Raw genomic sequence first — 24009 nt, forward strand, 5'->3', positions numbered from 1 at the left:
GACCGACGACGGTCCTTTATGTTAAAGAAATAATTTTCGCTGGTAGGGAAGCGTATGTGAAACCTCGGGGCGCTGTTCGTTCCTCGATGACTTCTACGTTGTCCCATGTGATATGTCTCTCTTCAATTATGTGCCATGCTAGCATTCATTTCAGTGTTGTGCTCTTCTTTTCCTTTATTCTGGCCGTTTCCGCTTTACTCTCGTGCTCTCCCCAGTGTACCGAAACAAGTCTTTTAGTTTGTCATATGTACCACTTCTCACAATCTTTACATGTCACTTTGTATATTCCACTGGATTCATGTTTTAATCTACGGTCCTTAGGGGTTCCCAGGCTGTTTCTGAGTTGGTGAATCCTACTCGATGGCACCATGTCGGTGTTTAGCCCATTCACTGTCTTTATGAGTTTCGACGAAGCCGCAGAGTGTGAGACCCCTAAAAACGTAAAAAGGTGCTAAAAAAGAAAAAATAAAGATATGTAAGCACATATTGTAACTCCGCCATGCTATTAACATAGTACGCTGCTCCCAAGCCCAGATAAAAGAGGAAGGTTTGAGGCAACGTACTCTGCACCATCTCCAGTAAAACAAAAATAAAATGCTTAGATCAGGGAAAGAGATAAATAGAGAGTTAAAGTTATTCCACTATGCTAAATCCTACCTGATCTCTCTTGGTAACAGGTGCCGCGACACGCCGACCAAGAAAATGCATATAATGTCGTTATAGACATGATGATCGGATTGAATCACCGAGCCGACTCCGCTTGTGAACAGGACAAAGGCTGAAGAAAAAGAAGATGTAAGCGCATATTGTCAGATTATTTCATATGAGCTCCACTTAGCTACTAGTAGGACTTCACGATCAACTCCATATTTTGGTAAAGCTCTGCTCTCATGGTTAGTTTTACATGGTCAGCCCGGATGTTCCCACTCCTTAGCATCCTCAACCAAAGGTTAAATCACAAAATCTAGTGGGACTCATTTGCTCCGGCCGATAAGTCCAGATAGCTATCATTGTTTCTACAACTATATTAATTCAACATGTTATTTTATTCTTCTACTAACTGAACTCAGCAGACGTTGTCCTGCCTGTGCATATTAGCGAAAACTGCTGAATTTTTTCGATTACTGAGAAAAATGAACCAAACTGGTGATACACTTGCCCTTGCACTTTAGTGCTCTAAAGTAGCGATGAGGCACCCGGGCAGCAATCCTGGGGTCTGAATCAACACCAAGTGGCCAAAGAGAAGCACTGTATTCACCTTTGACTTCGTAGTCATAATGCATAATGCCGAGTCTTCACGGTGACTCATCTGTAGCTTCAGCCTTGAAGTCTCACCGGAGGTTATCTGATATCATGGGAACTGGGATAGCCCCCTGAATTCATATGTTTCACGTTCTTGGGGCATATGCTCTCAACCCGGTTATTTGCGGTTGGGCCCCTATAGAGAATTTTATTGAGAGAGAATAGAGAATTTTATTGGGGTAGATATAATCTACATCGTGGACAGAGTCCTTCGGGTCTCAAGCGTGTAATTGGAATGTCGTACACCTCGAGTGCCTTACTCCTTAGTTCGGTAGAGGATTTAGGTAAATCTTGCATTCACCAGTATGAATGCTGAGCATACACTCAGTATAAACTGGTACCGTTGGGCTTGTCACAACGGGGCCTGGTTGTGGTCACAAAATCAATCCGTGTCTCAAGATCATGCGATTAGACCGACACGGCGGATATTCATGTAAAACCACATACTCGAGGAGGGAGATCAGCCTCGAGTATGCAAGTCGCTAGTAGCTCTTGTCTAGAAACTTCATGGGTTTTCTGGTACCATGGGAACCGGGAGGGACCTCTGAGAGCATTTGCGACTTCCTCAAGGACAAGCTCTCCATCCGGTTATTTACGTTTGGTTGCGCCCATATCGCGAGCAAAGTTCCTCGTGAGTTCAATCCATGGAGTTGTGGCGGAGGTGTTGGGTACGCTTCGCGTCCACTGGTGTGAGTGCTAAACCTGAACTCAATATAAACCAACACCGCGGTGCTATTCACAGCGGGGCTCTGATTGTAATCACCAAATCAATCCGCGTCCGAAAAAGACCGTGAAATTATGCCTAAATGGTTGGTACTTACGTAAAACCGTGAAATTATCATATTTGCGACACTCTCGAGGACACCATTTGAAAGTAGGAATTGTATATCCGAATATGCTGCCAAATGTGAGTAGCTACCCCGGCTCAGACAGTTGTAGTAAATTGAGTTTGCCAGTGGGACCACACATACATTCCTGCACAAAATTAAACATCCACCCTACTTTTTGTAAATGGTTATAATAATTTCTTCTATTTAAGAGATTTGCTTAATGAAATATTTAAATGAAGTACTTGGACACAGTTTGTATAAATTTAGCCCAATGTAACACAATAACCATATAATTATTCGAAAAAAATGGATTCCTGGAGAAGAGCCACTACACCATATATTATACCGGTCATCCAGTAAACCTTGTGCTCGAAGTAGGTTTCCTAGTCAGTCAAAAAATGAAACCTGCTGTTGTCGGCGATGAAAACATAAGACTTTGCGCTCTGCGTTTGACGGGCAAATTTCGGAATATAACCGCCATTAACATTCACACCCCTACGGCGAGGCAGTAGAGCGGACCCTTGAAGCCCGTCATACGTATATCAAAACCATACTTGAAAATTTTAACAGTCAAGTAGAAACGAGGCCCGTATTCGGGAGAAACGTCGGGCCCATAGTTTACATAAAAACACCAGTGATTCGACTGCGGATTATTCAATTAGTAGTATCGCACGAAATGGCTGTTAGAAATACTTAGTTTTTGCGGAAATTGACCTTTAAACAAACGTGAGCCTCTCCAGGCGATTTCATAGCGTGTATAACGGCGAAATTCATGAGCGATACCATAACTGTCTGGTTGCGGATAAAATGCGACTCGAGGGGTTGCGGTAAGCGGATCACTTAGTCCGTATGAATGAGAATGATCCAGCCCGGAAAATGTATGAAGGCAATATATATGATAAAAAAATAAGAAAGCATGACAGGCCCTGGTTGAGGTGGAGCAATGGCGTAGCCCAGGACGCCAGATAGCTTTTAAGCATATCGAGTTGGTGGACCTCGGCACCAAACTGGGATGTCTGGAGTTCCTTATTAAAGCAAGCCTAGACCAGATACCGGTTGTTATTATTATTATTATTTTGTTAAGGGAAGGGAAGGGTTGTTGCGCTGCTATAATTCTAATTTGTCAATTCAAGCTAAATCCATCTGGTCTATCCAGTATTTATTTATTTTCATCTGACCAAACGATTTAAACAATAAAAACAACAAGTAACACTAGTAGCTCTCAAAATTGAAATGCATTACATTTGAAAAATTTGTACGTAATCTGTCGTATGCTAATTCTAATCTGTAAGCTTTTGTTTGCATCAGTTAGCACAGATACTTTCAACATTTTACCATAGCTCTTTCAATTATTAGAAAATTGTTGGTCTTATAAACTTAGGCAGCACATCGAGTTCGGAAATCACCCCAAATTTCGTCACAGGGAGCTACCGCTGACAGTGATTGTACTTGTTTCATGGGGATCCGTCGTCAAAAATTCGGATGTCCCGTGTGAGGAGAGGTGAGAGGGCGCTTCCTTGATGAACACCGAAGCGGTTTTGATACACCCGCCACAAAGAGGGCGATGTTTCTCACGGTGTTTCTCCATGAGTAACCGCGCAGCGTGTATTGCGTCAGTAGTTCCGCAGGTCTTGACAAATCCGGCGGTTATTTCAACGATTTCACAAATACGGCTGTCAAGAATGCGTTCAAAAATCTTCATGGTATGGGAAAGTAACCGGATTCGGACGATAATTGGACATTCTGCTAGGCTACCTTTCTTTTTCCATATTGGAACTGTGGTACTTTCTTGCCAGTCAGATGGTGTTCTACCTTCATGTATAACCCAATTAAAGAATTCACAAAGAATTCGTCAGGTGCTGTGGTTTTCCCGGATTCCATTGTTTTTTTAGACTCCTCGACCTCAATTGCGCTGACAGTGAAGCCCATAGTGTTTTACGTAGGCACCTGTCGTGAGACTTAATCCTACGGTCCTCTTAAGACACGGATTGATTTTGTGACCACAATCAGAGCCCCGCTGAGACAAGCAACAACAGTACCAGTCTATACCAAGTGCATGGCTTAGCATTCATACTGGTGGATGCAAGAATTGCCTAAATCTCTACCGAACTATGGAGTATGGCACCCGTGTTGATACGCAACACCACGTCGAGGCCCGAAGGTCTCTTCTCGCTTGAGCATAACCACAGCCACCATGAAACTCCCACTAGGGGGGCCAACCGCAAATAACCGAGCTATCCTCACATACAACAGGAGTTCACCCGAAGTATGTGAGTCCAGGGGCTTTCCCGGTTCCCATGGTACCAGTATACCCCTGGTAAGGTTTCGTTACCAATTTGCCACTTCAGATGAGTCCCCGTGCAGACTCGGGTCTGATCGCCCTGATTAAGTCTTTGGAGCATTTGCCTAGTGAATCACGGCCGGCAAACCAAAGTGATTACAGCGTCTCCCGGTGCCACCACTATGGAGGTTCTCCTCGACCACTTGGTTTTGGTTTGGCCTATAGGGTTGCCGCCCCATCTTCCTCGCCGCCACCTCTGAGCACCAAGCAACAGAAGTGTTCGATATCCTGCATGCGTTCGTTACGACTTTTGGCAAGGCGATACAGATCTCTTTCGTCACCCCGAGAATCCAGTTTATCACAAACATTTTTATAGTGGTCCGCTCGGGGGACAGCGATCACATTCCCGGTTGGCAATCTTATAAATTTGCCAATTGGTCAGCGTTTTATCGTCGAGAAACTTGTGGTAGAGGCGTTTCAACATTGTTATTACAAAGCCAAATATCTCGGCTGGTGTACTTGGCTATAAAATAACGATGCTGAAACGACTTGAATGCACATATTTATGATAATCAAAAATCGCAACTTTTTCAGTTTCATCATCATCATCAACGGCGCAACAACCGGTATCCGGTTTAGGTCTGCCTTAATAAGGAACTCCAGACATCCCGGTTTTGCGCCGAGGTCCACCGATTCGATATTTCTAAAAGCTGTCTGGCGTCCTGGCCTACGCCATCGCTACATCTTAGGCAGGGTCTGCCTCGTCTTCTTTTTCTATCATAGATATTGCCCTTATAGACTTTCGCTCATAGATTTCGTCGTTATGTAGGCTACGGAACCGTCCATCCTCATGTAGGGGGCCAAAAATTGTTCGGAGCATTCTTCTTTCGAACGCGGCCAAGAGTTCGCAATTTTTCTTGCTAAGAAACCAAGTTTCCGAGAAATACATGAGGACTGGCAAGATCATAGTCTTGTACAGTAAGAGCTTTGGCCCTATGGTGAGACGTTTCGAGTGGAACAGTTTTTGTAAGCTGAAATAGGCTCTGTTGGCTGACAGCAACCGTGCGCGGATTTCATCATCGTCGCTGTTATCCGTTGTGATTTTCGACCCTAGATAGGAGAAATTGTCAAGGTCAGGTGTATTCTCCTATCCTTATTCCTCTTCCTGTTTGGCTAGTGCGGTTTAATGTTGTTGGTTGGTTCGTCTTCGGTGCTGACGTTGCCACCATATATTTTGTCTTGCCTTCATTGATATGCAGCCCAAGATCTTGCGCCGCCTGCTCGATATGATTCTTAAGTTAACAATAACAATAATGTCAGAAAGAAGAAAAAGAAGAAAAAGCAATTCAACTCAATAATGTATGCCATAAACACGAAATTTTGTGCAGGTCAATTTCACAAAAAAAGCTCTTATATCTGTAAATCAATATTCAGTATTTTCGGTAATAATAAAATAAATTTGCTGCACGCGCTAGTAAAACATTTCAATAACCAAATTCCTTGAAAAACCAAAATTAGTTAAGAAAATTTCGAAAAAAATGGATTGTACGTAGAATTTTGTGGAGGAGTGTATCAGAAATTTGTTTCTAAAGCTTCGAAGCATGTAAATTTGAGCACAAATTCAGGTGTTCCAGCGGTACTTAAAGTTGATGCTCTTGTTCGAAAATCTGCAATTCATACAACTCGCACAACATGTTGTTGAGCTGCTTTCGGCAGCTCGTGAAATAGAAGCTCACACTCGAAAGTTACCAAATTGTGTATTTCGCCCATCTTATGTTTCTTGAAATAGAAGCTTTCTTAATGTTTCAGCAGCGCTTCAAGTACAGGCCCTGATTCATTCTGCTTCCAGCCGTGAGTCCCGTTCTTTATATATTTAAGCAATTCTGGCTGACAGTTGCTGGGTATATCTGGTTAATCTTTCAATGTTCAACTTTTAGATGGTGTTTTTAAATAAATATCAGAATTTAATATCTGTAAACATTTTAATTGATCAATGTTAGTATTTGCACAACAGCAGCAACTCAGGATGATCTTTTGGCCATCTTGGCGATGGTCAAAAGACAGTCATTGCAAACTATTTCGGTGTGTATAAATCTCAAACGGTTATATGAATAGACCAGCACTCATTTATAAGGTCTTGTGGAAAGCAGAACCTTATTAAAATCAATTCACTATCTGTCTGTCTGTCACACGCATTTTTCTCCAAAAAAGCTACAACGAGCCGGACGAAATTTACCACGAAGGAGGGATGCAAAAAACGATCTCGAATAGTACTTTCCGAAACTGATATTAGTTTTGACATGAATTGTAAAGTACGCAAGTAAGGAGTCATAATATGCACATTTAAAGTGAGACAGGACTCATTTTCGGAAGCTACCCATCCCAGAAATCTATCTATCTATTCAAAACACCAACTATATCTCTTCTCAAAAATGTGGATCTTCCCTCGCGTAATTACTCAGTTAACAAGGCAGATTAAAAAATATGACTTTATTAGCAATTACAAATTTCCAAACTAGCATCAGATATCAAAAATTTTACTTTAACACCAACATTAAGTATATATTTATATTTAAGCGCTAAGGTACATTCACATTTTTTTAAAAAACTGACAATATTTTAATTTTATAAAGTAACATTAGACTTTTTGGCAAAAATATTTTGTTTCATTCGATTAGAACATAAATTCAGTTGATCACATATAATTGCACTAACCATGCTTACAAACTAATGCCTAACGTTTACTTCTTATGATTCTAACTTATTTTCGTTGCCGCCGCTACTCACTGCAGCTGAGCTCTGCTTCTCTCTCCGACACACCCGTAAGACAATCTCTCCATTTCGTATTGACTTAAATAACTTCACTGCCTCTTCGTGCGACAGATCGTGACAAACTTGACCATTTACAGACAAAATTTCATCACCAACTCTTAACCGTCCATCTTCAATCGCCTGGCCAGTATTCAAAATACGCTTCACAAAAATTCCTATAGCACCCTTAGGACTATCCCGACCACCAACTATCGTAAAACCCAGAGACTTCTTCCCAGGTCCTTTCTCATACCGAATTGTGTGGAAACCATAGACCCCAATCTTCGATTTCCGCGGTAGGGTGAAGAAGTTTGACGACACAGATCCCTGCTGCCCGGTTTCCGTGCTGTCCGATTCATTGCCCGAGTTATTTGTCGTAGAATTTTTGTTTGAGTCACCGGCGGTTGACAAGGCCTCCACTTCGGAAACATCGACCACACTGTTTGAGACGACTTTGCCCAAAACTGAACGGCGAATTAATTTGCGGGAAATACTTCCATATGCACTTACGTTCTTCTGGAAGTGCATGGAAGAACCTTTTATTGAAGCACATTCGGCCGACTTCTTTTGAAGTGTTGGCGTATCGGTCGGAGGCTTCAGCTTAGTACGGGATCCATCGATCCTAAAAGAAAAATATTTAACATTTGGTTAAATTGAGAATACGGTTTTAGAAATTTCTTCAATTTAAATGAAAAAAAGAATCAAACCTTCTTTAACATTTCTCTCAAAAATACTTCCAAATTATTAAAACATTCAATCACAGAGTGCCTGGTGATTTCTCTCTAGTACAAATAAAAAAAATATTTCTCACCAAAGCTCCGACTAAACATGTTGCAATCATATAGCTTGAGCCTCCAGCGTAATTGAAATTCAAATTGGATCAGCTTCGAATTCAGTTAACCAACCGTATCTTCAGCAAAATTTACTATACACAACCGATAATGTTAAAGTTTTATTTTGTTAAAATTGAATGCAAGGGGAGCCCACTGCAGACTATTTTTCTCAAAAACTGGCCTATTATTATCATTGAGGTTATTTCCCAATTTGCTCTCAGATTTCTACTGAACCTTTTCCTGTTAACTGTAATTATTGTGTTGAAAAACCTTCTATCCAAATGAAGCACTATAAAGTTGCCTTTAAAGAAGAGAATCATTTTTGAGGTTTGGTGTGACCAAAACCTCCGAAACGGCTACAGCTTTCATGAAGTAGTGCCACCAGTATAAGTGATAATATCATATAATAATATATAATATAATTCTGAAAAATTTGATTGCAATGCAACTATCAATAACAAAGTTATAGGAAGTCAAAAATTTCCGTTTGGATCCAGTGGCAACAGAAGTCAGAACGACCTGTTCGACAATAAATCTACGCCAGCAACGGAACAGAAAAATACTGCATACCGGGCAATGTTGTAGTCTCAAAGAACGGGGCGAAGCAGAGACCTATTACGAACTTCATTGAGTGGAGAAGCGACTTCACAGACAGAAAAAGGAAGCCTGGGAGAACCAACAGGTCCGTAAACTCAAAAAGTACAGGGAGCAACCACACCACACGCAGTTTTATTCACAAGTCATCAGGAGGAAGCCATACCTCGATGATCATCCTGCCAAGACAAAAAGCGAAATCTGGAAATATTGGAGCGTTGGGCTGAGTATTTTGATGAACTACTCAACAATCAAAATACCGCCGAGTTAAAGGTCCCGCCCACTGAAGACGACGGACAAATGCCGCCACCAAACATGGAAGAACTAGTAAGTGCAATCCATCGACTTGAAAATCATCAAACGCCAGGAACCGATGGAATCACAGCTGAACTGGTTAAATATAGAGGCGACCAACTATACCAAGCAGTTTATCAACTAATGCTCAAAGTGGGGGAATCAATGCCTAACGATTGGCAATGAAGTATTGTCTGTCCAATGCAGAAAAGGAGAGATATCAAGCAATTATAGAGCTACCATGTTGCTAAGTACCATCAAGAGCATTGACTATTGGCGCGAGATCGTGTTCTGCACATTAATGAAGGTAAGACGAAATACATTGTAGCAATGTCAGCACCAAAGAACAAACGCTCTCACCATAGGGTCAAAGCTCTTATTGTAGAAGACAATGAAGTTGCCAGTCCTCAGGTACATATTCGTCGGATACTTGGGTTTATAGCAAGAAACATTGCGAATTCTTGGCCGCTTTAGAAAGAAGAATCCTTGGCCCCCTACCGAGGATGTACGATTTCCTAGTCTATATAACGACGAAATTTATGAGCGATACCACGACCGTCTGGTTGTGGAAAAAATCCGGCTAAATAAGTTGCGGTGGGCGGGTCGTTTAATCCGTATGGGTGAGGATGATCTAAGTCGGAAAGTCTATAAGAGCAATATCTATGGTAGAAAAAGAAGACTTGGCAGACCGTGCTTCAGATAGGGCAATGGCGTAGGCCAGGACGGCAGACAACTTGTAGACATATCGAATTGGTGGAGCTCGGCGCAAAACCAGGATGTCGAGAGTTCCTTACTAAAGCAGGCCCGTCCACCTCACTAAGTTCATAACTAGCCGTGACATTTGCACGTAGTCGATCGTTTTGTAGCTTTGAATAAATAAAATATTGTTTTCCATTCGACACCGCAACTGTGTACAGATGCCTGCACTCCATCATCACCAGCAGCCTCTCCATGACTGCACAGAGCCAAAAAGCCAAAAAGCCGGTGGAAGTTATCTTCAGCCATGAAGAAAGCTTGGCCTTTCACAGGGAAAACCCCACGAGTCCTCTCAGAAGCTTAATGAAAAAGAAAATGTGAAATATATTATTCATTAAAAAGTTATGAACAAGTCCAATAATAAAACCGCCAAAGTTTCGAACGTGCTCCTGTTCTGGAAAAAAGGACAAGAAGAAACAACACACCATCTGCCTAAAGTCAGGACGGATACGAATGGCGGTGTAACAATTGAAAAGGCAAGGAAAAGAAGGATAAGTATACCGCCAGCTCTACTCAATAAACCGACAGAAGAGAAGGCCTTTGCGAAAATCCCCAGTGAGACCCGCTGTAAGTAAAGTCGAGGAGAAGTGTCATCCATACGCAAAACGAAGGGGGTGAAGTAGTCGCTGAATCAGTTCCGAACACAACCGACATGGGTACGCTCTGTGAGGCGGTCAAGGGGCTACTGGGAGAGAGAGCCATTTTAGCCTAGAACCCATATGGTTCTTAGAAATCCGAGAGATATTGACTATCTTACAGTAAAGACTAAACTGGAAAAGGAGGTCAAACATGAAAGCCCAGAAGCAAGCAATGTACAGATATGCGCAACTTTTAAAGGCCGAATACCCACAAAAAGAGTCGCAACAGCTGGTTTGACGATGAACGTAAGCCAGCTACGGAACGGAAGAATGCCGCATACCGAGTAATGTTACATTCTCAAAGAATGCGGGCACACGCGGAGACTTATCACGAACTCCGGCGAGCGGAGAAGCGAGTTCACAGATGGGAAAGGAAGCCTGGGATAACCAACAAGTCTGTGAACTTGAAAAGCACAGAGAGCAACCGCATCAAGCGCGCAAGTTTTACCAACAAGTCAGCAGGAGGAAGCCTTACACTCCTCGATGTTCATCCGACAGAATGGGCATATTGGAGCGATAGGTTGAATACTTTGATGAACTGCTCAACAACGGCAAGTTGGAGATCTCGCCAACTGAAGACGACGGACAAATACTGCCATCACCAAGTATAGAACAAACAATCCGTGCAATTCATCGGCTTAAAAATCATAATTCGCCAGGAACCGATGGAATTACAGCCGAATTGGTTAAATATGGAGGCGATCAATTACACGAAGTGGTTCATCAACTTGTGCGCAAGGTATGGGACCGCGAATCAATGCCTGCCTTAGCAACGAGGCATTATCTGTCTCATACATAAAAAGGGAGATATAAAACAGTGCGGCAATTATAGAGGAATCACGTTGCTGAGTACCATCTGTAAGATATTCTCCACTATCTTGCTACGCCAGATAGCCCCATACGCCCAGAACATCATTGGCCCATACTAAAGAGGCTTCATTCCAGGCAAATCAGCAACAGATCAGATTTTCTCCCTGCGGCAAGCGATGTAAAAACTGTTGGAATATGGACACCAGCCTATAATAGCATAGCTAGGGTAAAACTGTACACGGCCATGAGAGAATTCGGTATCCCGACGAAATTAATAAGACACTAGGCTGACCCTGACCAATGTGCGAGGCCAAATAAAAACAGTAGGATCATTCTCAAGACCATTCGACATCAAAAACGGTCTACGACAAGATGGTGCAATATCATGCGTCCTCTTTAGCCTGGCCCTCGAGAAAGTGATCCGTGATGCTGAAGTAAATGCAAGAGGTACGATCCTCTTTAAGTCCACCCAACTACTGGCTTATGCTGACGATATCGACATCATGGGAAGAACCACCCGAGGGGTACAAACTACCTTCATCCGCGAGATCTTGGGCTGCACATCAATGAAGGCAAGACAAAATATATGGCGGCAACGTTAGCACCAAAACCAACCAACCAACAACAACAAACCGCACTGGTCAAATGGGAAGAATAAAGATAGGAGAATAGAACTTTGAGACCGTTGATAATTTCTCCTATCTAGGGTCGAAAATCACAACCGATAACAGCTACGATGATCAAATCCGCGCACGGTTGTTGTCAGCCAACAGAGCCACTGTCCCGCTCGAAACGTCTCACCATAGGGTCAAAGCTCTTACTGTACAAGACAATGATCTTGCCAGTCCTCATGTATTTCTCGGAAACTTGGGTTCTTAGCAAAAAAAATTGCGAACTCTTGGCCGCGAGAAGAATCCTCCGAACAATTTTTGAACATGAGGATGGACGATTCCGTAGCCTACATAACGACGAAATCTATGAGCGATACCATGACTGTCAAGTTGTGGATCAAATCCGGCTCAATAGGCTACGGTGGGCGGTTCACTTAATCCGTATGGATAACGATGATCCCACCCGGATAGTCTGTGAGGGCAATATCTATGGTATAAAAAGAAGACGAGGCAGACCCTGCCTAAGATGGAGCGATGGCATAGGCCAGGACGCCAGACAGCTTTTGGGGATATCGAATTGGTGGACCTCGGCGCAAAACCGGGATGTCTGGAGTTCATTATTAAGGCAGGCTTAGACCGGATACCGAGTGTTACGCCCTTGATGATGATGATCAATTCTCAAAAATAAGACTATGTATAGGAAAACAAATAATATATAAAACTTTGATTCGGCCGGTCCTGTGTTAGGGCCCCAAGACGTGATCGATAACAAAGATTAACAAATAAACGCTTTCGAACAGAAGAATCTTAGATCCAATGAGGGCGGCTGGCGAATGAGATACAACACCTAGCACCTATTATACGACGAACTATTATAGAAAGCGTCATCCATATTACGGTCCGGAAGCTCCTCTGGGCAGGTCATGTAGAGCATATGGATATCAAAAGAATTTCCAGGCGCCGACGATCACCTGGATAACCTCGAAATGGATGAGAAGATACAGTGGACAATGTACGCTGCTCGGTTTCCAAAATTGGAAAATGGTGTCGTTCAACCGAGAAAAGTGGAGAAGCAGACTTCGGGCGACGACTGAAATAGTATTTTATTTTCCATGAAATCCTAATGATAGACTCCCCACCTTGTTTTCAGTAATGTTGAAAATCGTTTCTCTAGGACAATTTAATAAAACTTACAATAATAGTTTTTTTGAAATTAACGAGACCACAGGATACGACATTAAAATTAATGCCTTACGAAACGCTGTAACAAAGGAAGGATGCTTATCATATGTATAGTTTAGACAAGTAACGAAATTACAGAACTACATAAAAATTATAGCGATTTTAGGGCAAGAATAAAAGATACATTTGTGTCTAACTCCATCCTCTATAAAATTGAACGCAAATGTCACCAAAGAAGATAGTTATCAAGAAATCGATTCGCCAAAATCTATTCAAAAGAAAAATAAAACAACATAAAACTGCTTTTCACTTTCGTCTTCACTATTATACACGAAAAGATCAAGTAACTTGAAACTAATTTGCCTCAATGAAAGTAAATGGTGTCTATTGAAAACTCGTTGAAAGCACGACTCTGCGGATAAAAAGAGCGACAAAAATGTCAAGGCGTCCAAAAATAGTAAATCGTTTTGTCTTCACATCAATAGAAAGAATATCACTTGAAGATGTTTGCAAGCAGATTGTGTGTGATTGCATGACTTACATTTCAAATAATGGTAATTTTGAATTGTACCAACCTTGGCCCCTATTTCAATATTTTTCCCCTATACTTAAACATTGCCTAATCTAAATCATGCGAGGATTGAAAGTAACTATTTGGTTGTAGCCGCTGACACTGAACCAAAGGAAAATACAAAAACAATTCTGCCTGCAATCTGCCCATTAGCACCTGCAAGCTCTGGTGAATTCAGACCTTGAAGTGGCTATTATCAGGGAGCGCATCATTAACATACCTTATTGCTTTCGCAGCATAATCTAATGATTTTTCCGACGATTTCTCAAGATCGCGTAATGAGCAAATTCCATTTCGTCTGCTATTCACGACACCTTTCTGATATGCATTGGCAACAGTCGCACTGCCATTCCCTCCAATCTCTGAGATACGCCGTAAAAGCATTCGTACATAATTATTTTGTGTGTTTAGTTGGATGTTTTGCAATAAATTGTAGACTTCAATATAAGATTTTCCCCGAATTGGAATTCCACATATGTCCAGTATTTCGTCTCCAGCCAAGATGAAACCGTCACTGCAAAAAATTAATTACAACAAATTGAATCAAATGAAAACCACCTGGCAAAATACAGTATCACTAACGCAACCAACTTCTTATTCAATTACCGCATTGCATTCGTTTCATAGTAATGTAAAATGCAGCCCAGTGCAGCCTCAGAGCCGATGCCAAATAAAACTATATGAATACCGAACGGGCAACTTTTACTTTTCCCACATTCCTTTATAAATTTACAAACTACGTTCAATTGATAACTAACGTTTTCTCCTGCATCTTATACACTTCATTCAAAGTGGTTATTATGCGAAATTGTTAACAGGAACGTCGTGGCAATCGTGAAGTTACAGCCGTTTCTTTGAATTAAGGGGAACCAAGCATGATTCAGGGTTTTCCCTAATGTAATTCCTTCGAAACGAAGCTGTGACTCCTCATGCCCGCGTTGCATTGCGCAAAGATGCATTCGCATACTAACTCAATTTGCAGAAACCAAGTGATTGGACCATCTTAAATTCGAGTACTCACATCAATTTAATTTTTTTCACGATAATGTTCGTCATGAAATACGATCCTTTGCTATGATACAAGTGTCTGGCCAAATCGTTGAAGCTCTCATCACATAGCACAGTGACTAGAAAATCTGCATTAGTCAACATTCGAGCTTCGCCATTCGAGTTATGATTTATCGTGGTGAGCGCGTCATTGAACCCGACGCCAGTATCTGTTGTCGCCAATGTTGATGATGATACACTTTCCGTAACCGGTATCGAATTAAGTGAAGATTGGCCTGAATCATTCTCTAAAATGCCAGAGTCAGCATCTGTTGTCGTTGTCATTAAGTGCGAGTCAACCAGAGTTGAGTAGCAGCTATCGGACAGTCGATAGTGGCTGGGAAGGCACCATTCATTATTCATTATATCCTCCGATATTGGCAGATCAGTGGCGAATTTATTATCCATTTCATAGCTCCGATGATTGTGCTGATTAGGTGGCGATTGCTGCTTCGGAGTCGATGAATTCTTTTCGAAACGGGTTCTATAGAAATTACTTAAGAATTTCTGCGTTTTCCCCGATAGTGTTTTGAATTTATTCTCAGGCTTGTTCAGGCGGTTGAGGGTGAATATGTCTTCTTTGGAAAAGTCTTCCACGGATTTCGACTTATTTCCTAGGAAATTATTATTACTGACTTTGGTTCTGCAGTTTTCGTTATGATAAAATTGATTCGTGTTGTAGTTGTCTCTACTTGTCGTCGATATATTCAGTACATCGTTAATTCGAGGATTCAATCTGTCGACGTTGTAAGCTTGTGTTGAATCCGTGCAGTTCGAATAGTTCGAAATTTCATCGTAAGCTAATTTCGGTTCGCAAAATGATAGGCGGGTTGTTGGGAGGGGGTTTCGTCGTTCCTTCACTAGATTATTCCTACATCTAATTCTTACTGTATTCACGTTAAAGTCTTGACTGTTTGATTCCTTTGGTTCTTTGGTTCTCTTTGTTTCGAAAATCTTCCGGACGTCCATGACATCGCTCTTTTTTCGACGAAGAAAGCTGGGAGAAAGGCTGCGGTCACGTATCTTCACGTTATCAATAATTTTGCCTTCTTGGATGTTGTAGCAGTTTATTGTGTTTCGGTTGTACGACCGACGCCAATCACGACGATTCTCTGAAATGACAACAACAGATTGTTTTGAAAATTGAACGTACATAAATGTTTCTGTTTGCATTAGCATAAACGTGTTTATCGGAATCGACAAAATATTCTGCTTACAATTCGAGAACAACAACAGCATATTTATCATGCCGTTCGTGCGGTCATCCATTTGCTATCGTTTCAAGCGAACGAGTCGAGATTCGTTTTTAAACTAAGCGCCATGCAATTCGGAATTTGAAAGCTCAGATTTTTTATCACAAACAAAATATCTACCAACCTAAATGTAGGCGTTTTGATACAACAATGGCGCCAGGAACTTGGCGACAAGACTAAGGCGGAAACCAGAACTCGAACGAAATTTATTCTCCTCAAATCTGTTTGTTGTGTAATGCACAAGATAATATTTTACCAAGTAACCTTAAACAAGCGTGATTACTTCGTCAAATGTTCTTGTATAAACGCGGGAAATGTATACATATATAAAAATATAATGAAATTCAGATTTCAATATTTAGAAAGAAAAATTTAATATTTTTGCGAGAAATGTAATTGAACATTCTAAGTGTGATATTATTATAAATCCGGAAAACGCCGTGGTTATTCTGACGGCTAGAACGCGTATCAAATAGCATTGAAATTGTAGACACACTTGGTTTACGATTGATGCATTTCAACATGTAATTGACAAGTCGGAATACCGGAAGCTCGGCGCTGCGGGTATAAAGGTTTGGGGTTCATCTTATGTGGGGAATTCTCTTTGGACGTTTTCCATTCCTCCATATCTAATAATGCAAAATATTCCTTCATATGTTGCCAAACTACAAGTTATACACATCATCATCAACAGCGCAACAACCAGTATCCGGTCTAGGACTGCCTTAATAAGGAGCTCCAGACATCTCGGTTTTGCACCGAGGTCCACCAATTCGATATCCCCAAAAGCTGTCTGGCGTCCTGACTTACGCCATCACTCCATCTTAGGCAAGGTCTGCCTCGTCTTCTTTTTCTACCATATAAGGGCAATATCCCTTATAGACTTGCCGGGTGGGATCATTCTCATTCATACGGATTAAGTGACCCGCCCACCGTAACCTATTGAGCAGGATTTTACCCACAACCTGACGGCCATGGTATCGCTCATAGATTTCGTCGTTGTCTAGGCTACGGAATCGTCCATCCTCATGTAGGTGGCCAAAAATTCTTCGGAGGATTCTTCTCTCGAACGCGGCCAAGAGTTCGCAATTTTTCTTGCTAAGAACCCAAGTTTCCGAGGAATACATGAGGACTGGCAAGATCATTGTCTTGTAAAGTAAGAGCTTTGACCCTATGGTGAGACGTTTCGAACGGAACAATTTTTGTAAGCTAAAATAATAGATATCGTACTCATTCTAAACAAACAAACATTTGAAGACTAGATTTCATATAAACTCCGCATTGTGACTTCAGATTTTTCGGTTAGATAGGTTCTGAGAACGTGACCTGTTTCCCTTTTTGGGGCACATCTGCCCCTAAATAAGACCATTTTCGAAAAATACTGATTGAACCCTTTCATTTGATACCCCACACGAGTATATTTGGTGAAACAAATGTACACCCCTCCCTCGCATATATGGGGCACCCCACCCTTAATCGTAATACAAAATTATACCACTCGCTGCAGGTAAAGGGGCAGACAGACCGCATATTCTCCCCAATTTTCGTGACAATCGGTTTAGCCGTTTCCGTGTAAATCGGGTGTGACAGCCAGACATTGGATCACTTTTAATAAGGTATGGTGGTGGAACAAATTTTTAATGCATTATCCCTGTCATACCAGAAAAATGACACCGACTTGAAGTTTGCAGCCACTCAACGCGTTCTTCTTTGTTCCCCGAATAGAAAGCATTAACGCTTGTTTGACCAACCGAAAGCACCGACCTATACATCACTTGAGAAAATTGGCGAGTGTTGATCCTCCAGCTCTGCCCGCATATCTTTTTTCTTCTTCTTCTGTCTTTGTCCCGTACAAGAGCGGGGTCGGCTCGCCGATTTTGGAACACCACTTCATCCTGGTTGCGCTAATGGGTGAAGCAATTACTTACCGCAATTCACCATTCGCTAATAGCGTCGATCCGGAATATTTAAATTGCTCAGTTCTGGGCAGATCACTGCCACTCACAGTACCCATTTCATTAGATTTGGTCTAAAAAATCCTGTTTTATTCATTTTATACATTAAAGTGACGTATCCCCAAAACATTTAAACTTACAACGAAATCAGCCTTAAAATCAAAAATACAATCGAGCCCAGAAAAATAAGCTTGACCAATAGTTCAGCAAAATAAAAGAAGAACAAGTCGGAATACCGGAAGCTCGTGCTTCTGGTATAAAGATTTTGTGTTCATCTTATGTATGAAATTTCTACGCACATTTTTCTATCCGTATATAGCTACAAATCCAACATCTTCCTTCATATTTTTACAAACTACGAGACATACGTACATATTACAGCCATAGATATTACGCGCACCCTAAACAAACAAACTGTCTATTTCCGAACACTGTACACATATATGCACGTATATAAATTGATCGTACCCATATTTCCGATTTACTTCTTATATCTATCTGAATTAGACACTACCCGCAAAGTTCATTAGCACGCATATACCATATACCTACATACTCGTACACACATGTATGGTTGGAGTAATTGATATTCATATACAAATGACTAAAAAACTAAAACAAAATAATTCTTTGCGCCCCCATTCATAAGAACTCATTTCGTTGTGGTATTGACGAATTGATATGTGATGATGACGTCGTGCAGGTTGTAGAGTGCACGAAATTCACAAAAAATGGCAAAGTTTCACCCCCTATAACTTCGTTAATAATGTTTGTATTTTTTTCGAACTTGGCTAAATTGTGCAATATGTTATCCCTTACACCCATGCCATGCTGGCATGAACATAAGAGGGGTTGCCAGGTAGATTTCAAAAATGTGGAAATATACTATTATTAACTTTATTTGTGCAGATATCGGAACCGGATATATTTTGAGGCCTAGATTTCATAGAGATGTACCACTGTGATTTTTTCCAGATTTTTCGGTTGGGTAGGTTCTGAGAACGAGACCTGTTACACTTTTTGATGGTCATATTTTGAGTCCTCACTCCCCTGTTTCACCCGATATCAAATATGGAACCAGTACTAATTGAGACCTTTCATTTGATACCCCGCATGGCCACATTTTATGAAAAAAAATTTTACACCCTCCATTCACATGTATGGGGAGCCCCCCTTAAACTTAACACAAAATGATGCCACTTGCTGCATGTAAAGGGAACAGCAGATCACATACTCTTACTAATTTCCGTGACAATCGGTCTCGCCATTTCCGGATAAATCGGGTGTGACAGATAGACGGACCGATATACAGACACAGACTCGATTCTAATCAGGTTTTATTTCACACAAAACCTTAAAAATGTACACCCTTCTAAAAAGGAAAAAAAGGTGGAAAAGAACCAAGAACTTATATACCTTGTATACTTTTCCTGTATAAGTTCAAACTCGGAGCAAAGCAACGGAGGCGACCAGGAACATTAACAGCACATTTGGAGCTGATACGGTAAGCGAACAAACTCCACGGCGGTAGTTCGAAAAATTCCGGTCAGGTGACGTAAACCTTCAAAGTGAGACACGTCGACATCCAGGACCATCGATTGACAACGACGAGCTGCGTTTGCTAGTCGACACACGTCAATCTGTGAGAGACATTGTAGATAAACTGGGCGTACATTATTCGACAGTTTTCCGATACTTGCAACAACTTGGAAAGGTGAAAAAGCTCGGCAAATGGAGTATAATTATGCGGTGTTTCCAACGATTAATTATTTGAAATAATAAAAAACCTGTTGTTTCTTTTTCGTTGGTGTAGATAGAAAGATAAACTTCGCAAATACCAATATTTCGGGAACCACTTGTTCCTTTCATCAGTGCTAACAAGTCCTTGAGTCCTTGACTTGTTAGCACTGATGAAGGGAACGAGTGGTTCCCGAAATATATGTTTTTGCAAGAATAAATATCTACACCAACGAAAAAGAAACAACAAGTCTTTTATTATTTCGAAAAATGGGTTCCGCGTGCCCTTACGAAACAAAACATGGCGCTTCGAATGGACATTTGCATTTCTTTACTCTCCCGCAACAGAAGTGATCCCTTTTTACAAAGAATGGTAACGTGTGAAGAAAAGTGGATATTATACGACCAACGTCGCCAATCTGCACAGTGACTAGATGCTGATGAGCCACCGAAGCATATGCCGAAACCGAGCCCATGATCCCGTCTCCAGAACAACGGTTCAAAAGTTGAACGAATTGGAGTATGAAACTTTGCCTCATCCAGCATACTCACCGGACCTTTCGCCAACCGACCACCGACTATTTTTAAGCACTTGCATCATTTTTTGGCGGAAAAGCAATTTAGGAATGAAGAGGCCATCAAAATTACCTTCGACGAGTTTATCAAAAACTCGAAAACTGGATTTCTACGAAACTGGCATACATGCTCTTGTATCTCGCTGGGAGAAGTGTTTTGAATCGACTGACACCTATTTTGATTAATTAAATAAATTTTTGTAAGCTTTACAGTCATTTTAAATTTTAGTACCAAATCGGCCACTTCATGTGCAACAACCTAATACATGTAATTACATAGATCATACATTCTCACCAAATTTCGTGAAAATCGGTTCAGCCGTTTTCGAGTAAATCGGGTGTGACAGGCGGACAGACATTGAATCGATTTTAATCAGGTTTTGTATTTACACAAAACCTTAAAAAGGCTAATCATCATGTAAATATATAAAGAAAGATTGTTTCTTACCTAAATTATTCAAATCAATCACAATCACTTTAAAATATCAGACAGACGACTTCAAATTTCACTTTGAGAGCGGTAAGAACAAGACGTGCCCTTTGTCATACGGTCAAGTTGCAAATCAACATATTTAAGAGTGCGGATGGTTAATCATTGTTGTTGACATTTTTCTTCAAACCTTCAATTTTAGCTCACGTTTCTATGGCCACTTTGAAAATTTTACTTTTGGCCTCCTTCAAATCGGCCTATATGTGCCAGTCGTTCTTCTATGCAGCTAAAAAAAAAACACTCTTTTTGAGGCAATCCTCACACAAGAAAAAAACAAGTCAGAAGCTGTAAACGCGCTCCAGGTATGAACGATTTCACTTAAACATATACAACTGGTAATATATAGACGATATTCAACTCGATGTGGAACTGACATTTAATTTTTTAGGGTGTAGTAATTTGACTCGAAAGGAGCAACTTTGACCTACTATAAGTTTGTTAATATTAGTAGGATTTTCACCAAACAGTATGATGTTTCCTATTAAAATCTGCTGATCTAGCGTGAACTTAAGGAATGTTTACAGAAAATTTTCAAAATATAATAATATACGTTTAACTTTATTTGAGCAGGTATTTCAAAGGAGAGTATTTTAAAGCCTCGATATATGCACGGACGACCATCATTTTTTTCAGATTTTTCAGTTTAGTAGTTTTTAATAACGGGTCTTTGAAGTAATTGATCTCTTTTGGAACCCCGCACTCCTGCGCTTTGCAACAAATACCAAAACTAACATCTGCATCGAAAAGTACTAATCCTTTAATTTGATATCCCACACAACAATATTCTTTAGAAAGAAATTTGCATCCTGTTTTAGATACATGGGGACCCCTCCTTAAGTGCAATGTGCAGCAATGCTATTCACCACACACTCCCTACCTTCTTCTTTTTCTTCAACCCTTGTCCCGTTCACAAGCGGGGTGGGCTCGTCGTGATCGGTTTCGCCATTTGGCTCTATCGAATGCCGGATCTGGGTGCAATCTCGAGGCTTTCAAATCCCCATCCAGCGTATCAAGCCACCGTTGTTTAGGCCGGCCTTTTGGTCGTTCAACATCGACTTCGATGTTCAGACCAACCTTGGCAAGTGAATTCTCGTTAGCACGAATTACGTGACCATACCATCGAAGACGCCTCTCTCGCAACTTTTCCACGATCGGTGCAACCGCATAACGATCGCGGATATCCTCATTTCGGATGTAATCTAAAAGTGTGATGCCACTAGTCCAACGTAACATCTTCGTCTCCATTACCGCAAGACGCCGTTCATTGTCTTTTATAGTCGGCCAACACTCAGAACCATAGAGAGCGACAGGACGGACGACATTGCAGTAAATTTTAGATTTGAGACGTTCGCTGATACGTCGATCACAAAGAACACCAGTTGTGGAACGCCACTTCATCCAGGTTGCGTTAATGCGTGAAGCAATTTCATAACGCAGTTCTCCATTGGCTGATAGTTTTGTTTAAATTCAATCTGAGACTGTGTTGCATGAGACGATCATTCCATTTTTGAAGAAGTTGCTCAAGATCATTTTTGCTATCAGATACTAGGACTAGGGCGCTGGACGTTGGATATCCCGTGTGACGGTGTCCATAACAAGAACAAAGAGGAGTGGTGAGAGGGCGCTTCCTTGATGAACACCAACAGAGGCACGAAGCGGTTTTGATACACCCGCCATACTTCTAACTTTACTTTTCGGATCGTGGTAGAGCAATTGAACCCAGCGAACGAGTTCTTCTGGGACTAAGTGTTGCAATCCGAACATCATGTTTACAACGACATTGTATACATTTTCTTGGTCGACCTGTCGCGGGGCCTGTCACCAAGAGAGATCAGATAGAATTTAGCATAGTAGAATAACTCCAACTATACTCTATTTATCTCTTTCCCTGATCTCAGCATTTTATTTTTGTTGTACTGAAGATAGTACAGAATACGTTGCCTCAAACCCTCCTTTTTTACCTGGTCTTGGGACCAGCATACTATGTTAATAGTAATGTCTCACTAAATTTCATGTCAATCCGTACAGTCGCTCCTGAGAAAGGTGCCTGCGACAGACAGACAGATAATGAGCCGATTTGTTTCACACTAAATCTTAAAAACGGATACAATTTTCACGATACTTACGTTAACGAAATTTCTACGCTGCGGCTACCGGATGTCAACAGTACGTGCGCATACTCAACAGTTTCCATAGTTCACCAATAAGATAGCAACTGATGACCGCCAGGAAGTCTCAGCCACATTCAAAAACATAATCGCACATAAATGCTCAAATGCATGCAAAAGCCAAACAAGACAATGATTCGAAATTAAATCTGAAGGAACTTTTTTTTCTGAAATTGACATTATTTGAGAGCTAATCGTTCAAAGTAAACTTAAATTAAGCAATAAAATCCTAACTTTATAAAGTATGGGCAGGTACTTAGGGCTCACCTCAAATTATCACCCCTGATGTCATGTGTGTGGTGTATAAGCATTGACAATTAATCTGTCATTCAAACAACAGGAAAATTCTAAAACCTCTGAGAATTATTCTGGTGTACACGTAAATGCTGGCTTTCTCGTTTTTATTCATTTCCCATGGATTGTGGGTTCTGTACGGAAACCAGGCAGTTTACACGGGCCCAGCACACCAAAAACGACAATGAAAGCCACAAAGCTGTGATATAAATAGAAGAGATAGCACATACGGTTACGCATCGTACAATTATGCCCATTATAGATATGGAGTACTCATATCTATACTTCCAAGTGACAAACTCCCTTAATGCATACATATATAGGCAAAGATAAACTGAAAGAGTGTTGTCACCATTGGTTACGAATATTTACTTTAGAAAAGATATGGATGTAACGCTCCTCAAAGAAGATTAAACTCGAATTCTTTTTATAAAGCGACCAGTTTTTGAATTAGAATAATTTCATTCGTAATTTGAGAACTAAATTCGGAATAGATACTATAATGGAATTTAATGCAAATTTGTTAAGAATCATATCACATGACACATGTTTCAAGCATGTACATAATTCGATCACGAAGCTACAGACATCAGATTCTTTGGTTTTGCTGCATCTCCTTGCAATAATTACCTTGCGATGCCCTTAGCACATGTTCTTATTAGATGACGCAGTGAAGCTGTACTATAACATATCTAGCCTATCGACTAGATTTTTTAAGGAAAATAAAGTCGCATAATTGCTTCATGCTCATCATATCTACAACTAATTACCCCTTACAACTTGCCTACTGTTGTAGACACGTACGATGATTACATATAATTCCCAGTATCTCAGTATCAGTGGTCAAGCTGGAGCAGCCGGGGCAGAGAACGTGTATATTTTCTTACATGGCTCACGACCGATCAGCTCCGCCAGAAGAACAAAGCAGCAAAGCAAAGCAACAAAGAAAGTCAATCTGCTGATAGGCTGCGACGCTA

General features: G+C 41.0%; 1 protein-coding gene across 2 annotated transcripts in view; it reads right to left on the reverse strand.

The window, feature by feature from the left end:
* Positions 1-6888: 6888 nt before the first annotated feature.
* Positions 6889-24009, reverse strand: part of LOC119661332 — an 84698-nt gene continuing 67577 nt past the window's right edge. Inside the window, exons 1-4 of one of the 2 annotated variants that reach the window (XM_038070634.1) lie at positions 15778-15798; positions 14535-15672; positions 13734-14027; positions 6889-7846 (exon numbers count right to left, since the gene is read on the reverse strand). In XM_038070634.1, coding sequence (XP_037926562.1) covers positions 7162-7846; positions 13734-14027; positions 14535-15529 — 1974 coding nt within the window. In that variant the 5' untranslated portion in view covers positions 15530-15672; positions 15778-15798 and the 3' untranslated portion in view covers positions 6889-7161. Of the gene's footprint in view, positions 7847-13733; positions 14028-14534; positions 15673-15777; positions 15799-24009 lie in introns of those variants that run through there. The other variant, XM_038070633.1, reaches the window with a different exon arrangement.

Source organism: Hermetia illucens, chromosome 1 (assembly GCF_905115235.1).
Source record: "Hermetia illucens chromosome 1, iHerIll2.2.curated.20191125, whole genome shotgun sequence".
Taxonomy (NCBI): domain Eukaryota; kingdom Metazoa; phylum Arthropoda; class Insecta; order Diptera; family Stratiomyidae; genus Hermetia; species Hermetia illucens.